Source organism: Carcharhinus amblyrhynchos, chromosome 1, assembly GCF_965287045.1.
Source record: "Carcharhinus amblyrhynchos chromosome 1, sCarAmb.v2.hapA, whole genome shotgun sequence".
NCBI classification, from domain to species: Eukaryota; Metazoa; Chordata; class Chondrichthyes; order Carcharhiniformes; family Carcharhinidae; genus Carcharhinus; species Carcharhinus amblyrhynchos.
In genome coordinates this window covers 146,876,267-146,885,686 of record NC_137324.1, presented here as the reverse complement: position 1 = coordinate 146,885,686, position 9,420 = coordinate 146,876,267, and the positions used below count along the sequence as shown (strand labels likewise).

General features: G+C 39.9%; 1 protein-coding gene across 1 annotated transcript; it reads right to left on the bottom strand.

Moving 5' to 3' along the window:
* Nucleotides 1–351: 351 nt before the first annotated feature.
* LOC145350536 (immunoglobulin J chain-like) lies at nucleotides 352–9,018 on the bottom strand. The gene is made up of 4 exons (XM_080199737.1): nucleotides 8,884–9,018; nucleotides 5,474–5,600; nucleotides 3,913–3,993; nucleotides 352–728 (listed from the first exon to the last, which is right to left on the bottom strand). Exons 1-4 carry the CDS (start codon nucleotides 8,948–8,950, stop codon nucleotides 500–502), a joined length of 504 nt encoding a protein of 167 aa, XP_080055863.1. The 5' UTR covers nucleotides 8,951–9,018; the 3' UTR covers nucleotides 352–499.
* Between the last annotated feature and the right edge of the window lie 402 nt (nucleotides 9,019–9,420).

Here is a 9,420-nt window from a genome sequence, read left to right as displayed (position 1 = left end):
ATATTTTTCTCGGTGGCACAATGGTTAGCAATGCTGCCTCACAGTACCAGCGACCCAGGTTCAATTCCCAGCTTGGGTCACTGTTTGTGTGGACAATGCACATTCTCTTCATGTTTGCCTTGGATTCCTCCGGATGGTCCAGTTCCCTCCCACAAAAGATGTGCTGGTTAATGCATTGGCCATGCTAAATTCTCCCTCAGTGTACCCAAACAGTACTGGAGTGTGGTGACTAGGAGATTTTCACAGTAACTTCATTGCAGTGTTAATGTAACCTACTTGTGATGCTAGTAAATAAAACCTTAATTGTCTCAATTTTGATTCTCATAAAACATGACACATTTATAAGTGATGCATGATATGGAGATCAGAGTTTATTATGAAACAAGATTTGAAGCATTTTATTCTCTGATCGAAGAAGGTAAAAGGCCAGCATGGCTAACAGTGAAGCTTAAAAGTCTTAAAGAAACAGGGCAATTATTTATATAACCCTTAGAATAATCTACGGAGCATCTGATATTGATGACAAATCTCTTGTTGTTTTAATAGGTGCCAGTGTAGGTTTTAGATCCCCTTGACCATGGGTTAGATGTTTAAGAACAACCGATCGTGAATGGTTTTGATAGTCCAGGCATGTTTTGTTGTCGTGGGCGTAACATTCACTCACAGGTGGAGGTTTGGGATTGCACTCAGGTACTTGTGGAGATGGCTTTGGAGAGCAATTCTTACAGCTGCAACAAGATATGTTATAAAAGATATAATTGTCATTGAATACATAGCCCTGATTCCTAACAGTCATTAGATATTCAGAAAACAAATTTACATCACATGCAGTTAAATCTCTTTAGAATTAATTTTCTAATTCATTTAGCATGTTCAAAATGACTAGAAACTCTTTTACATGTAACCAATAACCATTTGTAGTGAATTCAGTAGGATAATATACAACACAGTCAAACTAATTATACAAGGTAGGAAGTGGGGGATGAATATTATTGTCCTAATGATAGTCAATCACATTGCTGGTAGGAAAGTGGTTCCAGAGAATCTACCAATATTTTCCCAAGAAGTGGAGTTCTTCAACTAAAAGACAATATAGGTCATCGCTGGGTAAAGCCTGGCTAAAAATCCTACTCACAGCACTTCTGACCCTAGTCAAATTCTGAATGATAAAGTTATTGGGTGAGATCTAGTGGCTCCGCTCACCATGGGTGCATTATAGCCACTAAATCTTGTGAGAGGGTCAAAACGGGATTTGTGCCAGTGAAGTCTCAGTTTGTGATCTTCCCCCATCTTTTCTCTCTCCAGCCCTCCCCACACCCCCTCCCCATTGGCATGAATCTCATTCTCATTAGTTTGAATAAATTTAAATATGGTTAAACAGCTTTATGCTGTAACTTCTGCCCATACTGGAACATGCCTCCTTTCCCAGCAGTGCGACGTCACGCCAGTGCAAATTACTACTGATTTGCAAAAAGCGTAAATCAGTTGTGATGACCACGCCAGGGGTTCAGAGGTGCCTGGAAATCCCAAGGGTTGAGGGTCAAGTCTGGGCATTGCCCCCTAGCACCTTGGCAGTGCCATGTGGGCAATGTTGGGGGGGTGCTAACCTTCCTGTTTTGGAGGAGGGAGTACCCTTTTATATGTGGTGGGGGAGAGGAGATCCCCAATGACGGTGTGGGGGGGGGGAGGAGCGAGCTCCCAGATACTTTGGTTAGAAGGAAGTCGCCCCAAAGCTTGCGGGTGCGGTGCTCTTTGTCCAGGGCAGGGATGGAGGTGGAGGGCGGGTGGGGTGGGGGGTGGGATTATTTTAAATGTCCTTTACAGTTGAAGCTCCAAATCCTTAGATCTATCAGTCCCTCCATCCCACGAGAGCGAAAGCGTAAACACTCCCCCAGATTTTCTGTGCACAGAATGCTGTGATGCCAGGCGTGTTTCTGGAGAGAAGCATGCCTGGTTTCAGTCAAAGCCTGACGCTCTGACAAATTGTGGGAAAATTCCGCCCAATAGCCAGAATTCTCTAGCCATTTACGCCCCAACACCATTACAAGCAAAGACAGAGAATTTGGCGCTCAGCCAAATCTCTGTTTACTGCAGCAGGAGCAGAAAATCCCAGCCATTGTTGTTCCCCCTCCTCCCAAATCTTTCATTGTTACCCTTCAGTTGATCAATGATTAGCTGAGATAGCCAATAAAAGGGATTGTAATGGGATTGGGATTACTACTGCATTGGAAGAGATCACAGAGGGAAAAGTGACACAGCTGGAAATGACAAATGGAATAACAGAGAAAGGACTATAAGCAATCAGACTGAATAAATAGAGAGAGGGAAAGAGTAACAGAGAAAGGGAGAGTAGCCGATACCAAAAGCAAAGAAATACATATCAACAATACAATGTCACTCAACTGCATACTTGCAGCCACCAGCTCACATTCTACCGTGTGCATACGTTCAAGCATAGTACAGAGGCAGAAGGATGTCATGTGGTGCAGTGGATAGTATCCCAGCGTCTAAGACAGAAGCTGTGGGTTCAAATCCTCCTCTAGGTCTTGATGGCCACAGATGGTACATTCATAATGAGGCAATCAGATTGATTACCAACCTGCAAACCTTTCCAAAGTTACTAAAGCAGACAATAAGAAGGGAAGTGTCTCCTGTTCAGCATTGCTTACTACAGACTTGCAAGCTGTAGCTTCTGATGACAGGTTAGAAATTTGTTCCAGCAGAAATTAACAGCAGGAACAAACATAAGCAGGCACTTCATCTGTCTGATGTGCCACTGGGCAGGGAAAGGATTCAAGAACAGCATAGATAGAGGCAGATGAAACACCAGAGGTTTGTACAGAAGCTGGAGGTCAGTTCCATACTTCTGGACCCAACTGTGATACAGTGTCTGATGGCCCATGGGCAGGATCTTGAGCCCACATTCACTGTCTTCAAATGTATGCTACATAAATCACCTCAAAAGCAGCTATAAACAAGGAAATAAAAGTGAGGGAAGAACTTAAGAAAATTACAGTTGGCAGAGAGTGATACTGAGTAAATCGTTGGAGATTTGGGAAGGGTCCCATTAGATTGGGAAAGTGCCATTAGACTGGAAGATAGCAAATGTAATTCCATTGTTCAGAAGGTAGAGAGACAGAAAACAGGAAATTACAATCTAATATCTGTCATAGGAAAAATGTTAGATGCCGTTATTAAAGATATTATAGCAGGACACTTGGAAAAATTCAAGCCATTCAGGCAGAGTCAACATGGTTTTGTGAAAGGAAAATCATTCTTAACCAATTTATTGGAGCTCTTCGATGAAGTAACATGTGGGCTGGAAATCTCTGGCCATTCATGTTGGTGGGATTCTCCTGTTCCACCAGCAGTGCATCTCCACCCGTGGGTTTCCTGCCAGCATGGGGTGATGTAAATGGGAATTCCCATTGACAGTAGTGACCCCAGAGAATCTCATTGCTAGCAAACAAAGTGCCACCTCCCACCGGTGAATCTTTCCGGTGCTGTGGATAAAGGGGAACCAGTGGATGCACTGTGATTAGGTTTCCAGAAGGCATTTGACAAAGTGGCACATCAAAGATTACTGCAGAAAATAAAAGCTCATACTATAGGGGGTAACATATTGACATAGATAGAGAATTGGCTAGCTAACAGGAAGCAAGGAACAGGCATAGATGGGTCTTTTTCTGGTTGGCAGGATGTGACAAGTGGTGATCTTCCATTAAAACTATCACACTGTTGCTTCTGAAAAATCTGATCCATTTGAATAAGGCAACATTTTTACAAGGAACTAATACTGGATAACTGAACTGCTCATTTATACACTGCCCACATAATACATTGCAATCATCATTCCAATTCAGATTTTACAATTATACATTATAAAACTCATAAAAATAATAGTGATCATACAAATCTGAAATCTTGTAGACAAACTTGGTCCGAATTGGAGAAGTTGGATCTAAAATGTTCTCTCTGGTTCTCAGGGGAACTCTGCAATGAAAGAGCAATTAATAGTCATCCAGAGATTATCAGTCATAGGAAAATATATATGCTTCTAGATCATTTTGTGCGTGGAAATGTTTCATTGTGGATGGAATTTTATGATGCTGTTAAATAAAATCAAGCATTTAAAGTTCTTTATGATAAAGCTGAATAGCAATGCCGAAACTAAGGGCAAGCTGGGTAATCCATAGAATAAAAGGTTGGTTATATTGTTCCTTTTAAGTAACCTTAAACTTCACATTTAAGGCAATGTGTGTAACATGACTCAAGCTGAACCTACAACCACTTGAGTTTTTCTTTCTGACGTGATCGAAAAAGGTAGTTTCACATCAACTGAAGAACTCATTGTGTAATTGAAACTGATTGAGTAATTCAGTGCCTTATTGGAAGAAATATTGTAAAGCTGTGCTATGAATAGAATACTGGGGCAAAGAACTCTTGAATTAATTAAGAAACGATTCTGTGCCACAGTGGGGTAGGGCTTTTTGGAATGGATAAAACTGAGATGTGATGAAAGGTCTTCCTTATCTTGTGATCAGTTGGTATGAGTTTCTTTTCCATGGTCTGATTTCCCTTTCAGTCACTACATCTGCCATTAACGGCTCACACAGCTCCATGCCCAACAACCTGGACAGGTTCATCCAGTGAAGGGGAGTTCAACCAACTGCAGTAATCTAGTTGGTGGTGGTGCTGTTTTCCATTTTTCTTCATAGGATCATAGAACGTCCTACAGTGCAGAAACAGGCCATTCAGCCCATTGAATCTGCACAAACTTTCCAAAAAAGCGTCTTACCCAGGCCTATCCTTGCCCTATCCCGTAATCCCGCACATTTACCATGGCGAATCCAACTAACCTACGCATCTTTGGACACTCAGGGGAAATGTAGCATGACCAATCCACCTAACTGCCACATTTTTGGATTGTAGGAGGGAACCAGAGCATCCCAAGGAAACCCAAGCAGACAAACCCCACACAAGTCAGTCACCCAAGGCTGGAACTGAACCCGGGTCGCTGGCTTTTTGGTTCATTGCAGCAACAGTTTGTCATTTCTTTCGGAGAAATCCTACAAGAATAATTAGCATTGAAATTGTGCACATTGCTTTTCCTACCACTGAAACCTTTTAAACTGTTAATAGAATTCCTTGGAATTCTGATTGTTTTATATGTAGAAATGGAGGAGTGTATTTGACAGATTCTCCAGCCTCCATGCTCATCATGGGAATGAAATTGTTGTGTTGGACAGTGGTGGTGGGATGGTTGTGTCCAAATCCCTATGTTTCTGACAGGAGGACAATGTTATACCTGGCTTTCAGTCTGAATGATGAAATTATTGTGTCCATTCTATTATATGCCTTTTCCGCATATTTTCTTGTGTTCACGGTGCAAAACTGTCTCTAATCAGTTTCTAGTAATCTGCCTCTCCATTTAATTTTACTGTACGGTGAATGTGATCAGAAATCAACTTACATAATTTTTATATCTCTTGCAACACGCTCCACTCTTGCACCATTCGGGTTTTCAGTTACAACCATTCTGGATTTCACTTCTAACAGCTTACATTGCGATGAAACTAGGAGGTGGCTGTTGGTGTCAACTGTAAAGATAGACATAGTTACCAGCTCTCTAAATCTGATGCAGTATCATTAAAAAGAGGAACTAATACTTCCTGTATTGAAGCCCTGATGAAATTTCAGTCAGTGGTATGAGTAATGGTCTGGTATGAACGTTGAGCTCTTGCTTATCAAATGCACACACTGAATCTCTCATTGTCAAAGTGAATGGCAAAGGACCAGTGCTATTTAACAAGAGTACATTGATGGACTGGGAATCACACCATCAGGTCACAGACCAAAAAAAAAGCTGCTGACCAGTATTCTAAGTGTCTGTAAGAGCCATTCCTGAATGTCGAGGGTTTGACAGCATCTGTTAATAGGAACTTTGCTTCCACAGGCATTGCTGTGGCTCCAGAGCATCATTATCGTATGTCTGGGAAAAAAGTAACATACCAAGGAAGATTCTAGATTGTAGTGTGAAATTATAAACGTGTGATTAATTATTCAATTTATCGCATCCTTTACAACAGTGGAAACTGCAGCGATATTAATCAGAAGGAGGCCAACAGCTTACTAGGAATTCGGTTAGATTACTGTGAGCTATCGGGCTGTACATCATAGGAAGCATTCTGAGGCTTCAGAATGAAGAAAGAGCAAATTAATTGCCTGGAATGAGGAAATACAAATGTCATCCAGAAAATGCCGTAATTTGTCTTCCCCGGATGTACAGTTGGTGTTATCACGCTTCCCCACATTGAGGCCCATCAGCATTACTCTATCATTTAATCTATCAATGTCTCATTCTGGCTTCCTGCTTCCATCTCCGTAACTTCTGGTGTCTTCTAACATTGCGTCATCTGTAAACCTGTTTTGTAACTTCTATTTCTTCATCTAAGTCATTGATTATATATAGAAAAAAGCTCAGATCCCTGCGCAACACCATTTCTTACATCCTGCCAGTCAATTATTTCATCACTATTATATGCGTGCAACCTCCCATACAAGAATTTACCTTTGATATAGGACACCATTTAATGCCCGTCCCATTGTTGGGTTTGGTGATGTGTGGGCTGTGTAATCAGGCAGAGGGATAGTAGAAGGGGTTTGCAGCACCTTCCTACTTCCATCCCGATTAAATCCATGGTGGCAATTCCCATTGACGAGCTAGCTGTCAATGGAGGTCTTTAAGTCTATTAATGCTGACTTACAGGCTGCATCCCACCACCACTGGTATGAATACTGTGGCGGGTGGGGGCTCCCCATATGGAGAGCATGAAAAACCAACCTGTGTTGAGTTTCTTACAAACTCCAAGAGGGACCCTTGTTCAAAGGCACTCAGTGCCTGATCGAGGGACTTGGTAATGGGAAGCTATTCCCCACAATCACAGCAACTAAAAAACAATGTAAAATTATCCTTAACAAAAAAGAACAACACGACTTGCATCTATTTTCATAAAACAACGCATACTTTCTTATTAAAGCAAAATACTGAGCAGATGCTGGGAATCTGAAATAAAAACTGAAAGTGCTGGAAATACTCAGCCGGTCTAGCAACATCTGTGGAGAGAGAAAGAGTGTTAATGTTTCGAGTCGAGCATTACTCTTTCTTATACTTTCTTAGCTTTTGGACTTACGAATTACATGTTTTTCAAGTTGAGAAGCAGAATTTAGCTTTTTTTTAAATAGTTTTGTACGTAGTTTGACAATTTAATATTTTAGTTTTGTACTTTTTGCCAAAAGGTTTGTTTTTTTTATATTCTTGTATTTTGAAATTCTTTTTTCATTATTTTGCTATAATTTCTTAACATTTAATAAGCTTTGATGTTTTGTTGAAAGCCTTTATTTCTTTAAAAATTGTCTTGAGTTAGCCATGTTTGTATTAATCTTTCATTTTATTGTAATAATTTTAATTGTGCCAAGTTATAGATCTTCAATTTGAATAGCCTAGGCATGTAAATAGTTTTCCATTTTATGACTAAAATGTTTCATTGAACATCTTGGCTCACAACTGACACTGTTTACTTAGTATTAGGACTTGTCCAGATTGTTAAAAAAATTATATTTCAATCATATTGTCACATTAATAAAAATGTATAACCATAAAAATAGGAGATGAGTAGTCGATATGGCCCCTGTAGACTGCTCTGCTGCTTAACATGATAAAACTGAGCTTTTGCGTTGCTCAGCACAAAATCACTTGAATTCCCGAGAGTTCAAAAATCTATTTATCCCAGCCTTGAACATAAGCAATAATGAAGCATTTACAGCCTTTTGGAGTAGAGAATTCCTAAGATTCACAAACCTTTGTGTGAAAACATTTCTCCTCATCTCAACCCTCAATGATTGACTCATTTTCCTGAGATGGTGACCCTGTTCTATATTACCCAGCCAAGAGAAACAACCTCTCGATCAAGCTTCCTCAGAAACTTGTACGCTTCAACATGATCCCCTCTCATTCTTCTAAACCCAAGAGAAAATAGGCTCAATTTGCTCGGTCTCTCATCATTAGAAAACCTGTCATCCCAGGAGCCAATCCAATGAAACTTCACTATATTGCTTCCAAGTATATCCCTCCTGAGATAAGGAGACCAAAAAATGTGCATAGTACCCCAGGTGATCTCCTCAAAGTCCTATACAATTGTAGCAAGAGTTCATTATTCTTATACTTCAATCACCTTTCAATAAAGGCCAACATGCCATTTGTTTTCCTAATTGCTTGTTGTACCCTGATGCTAACTTTTGTTTCTCATGTACAAGTATCATTTTTTAAAACATGCCTTTTGGTGTGACATATAAGATTGTCGAAAGAGACTGGTACTGTCACTTTCTGCAGAATATGACACTGAGCCAAAGAATTATCTGCCCTCACGAGCAGACATAAAGGTTCTTATGAAAATTATCAAACGCAAGCAGGAAAGTTCTTCCAGTGTTCCGATTACCATTTTTCTCTCTCAACCAACATCATTAAAACAGCTCAGCTCATTAAGAACCATTCTTGAAGAAGTGGTCCATTTTGCAATGGTCACTGCTTAACCTATAACAAACTTGTTGCAAGAAACGAAAAATGTTTTGACATGCTTGTTCAGATGGAGCAGGAAGGACTGACGGGTAAGTTAACAACTATCAGAAATGAACACTGAAAATTCAATCTATGGGAATGATCTTCAATGCTTATACCACTATCCTCACTTAACTTCAGTTCACCAATGCTGTATTTAATTATCATGGAGAAGACACTGGTCCTCCTATACCTCTGGGCTAACAAAATAGGAAGTATTTACTCATCATATGCTATAATGCAAAACATAATAATTAAAACATTACCTGCTGCAAGAGCTGTAAAAAGTAGAATTATTGCTAGTGGCCCTAGCACATATTTAATCTTCATCATGTCTACTTCAGTGATCTTCCTTTCGTGCAGCAGCTGTTCGCTTGGCCACAACTGTAGCCTAAACAAAATGAAACAGCAAACTGTTTTGCTTGTCTTATGGGTTTGTTTCTTTTAATAACTCCAGGTTAGTTTCTGTTCCATTTTAAGAATTCGCTGCAGTGTAGAAAGAAGATGCCAGTTATCCTGTCTTTGATTGTGGGCATTTTAAAAAAAACAGAAATCATCCTTAGAAGTCTATTTTGTACCTTCACTCTCCATGTCTATTGTATAATATGGAGAACAGGACTGTGCACAGTGCTCACTTGAGTGAGATTTAAACAAGGTTCCATGAAAGTTTAATAATCAGGATGATTTGTAAAGGGTAAGTTTGCCTAATGAAATTTGTTGTACTTCTTGTTGAATTTTTTGAGGAGATAAGTAATGTGGTAGATAAGAGAAAATCCATGGATTTTGAGATGGTGTTCATTAAG

What these genes read in the sequence shown, in the direction of transcription:
- LOC145350536 (XM_080199737.1), bottom strand. Translation starts at nt 8,950, where the DNA reads ATGATGAAGATTAAATATGTGCTAGGGCCACTAGCAATAATTCTACTT. An exon ending in TTTTACAGCTCTTGCAGCAG is followed by an intron (nt 5,601 to 8,883) that starts GTAATGTTTTAA and finishes CTATCTTTACAG; the next exon opens with TTGACACCAACAGCCACCTC. An exon ending in GTCTACAAGATTTCAGATTT is followed by an intron (nt 729 to 3,912) that starts GTATGATCACTA and finishes ATCTTGTTGCAG; the next exon opens with CTGTAAGAATTGCTCTCCAA.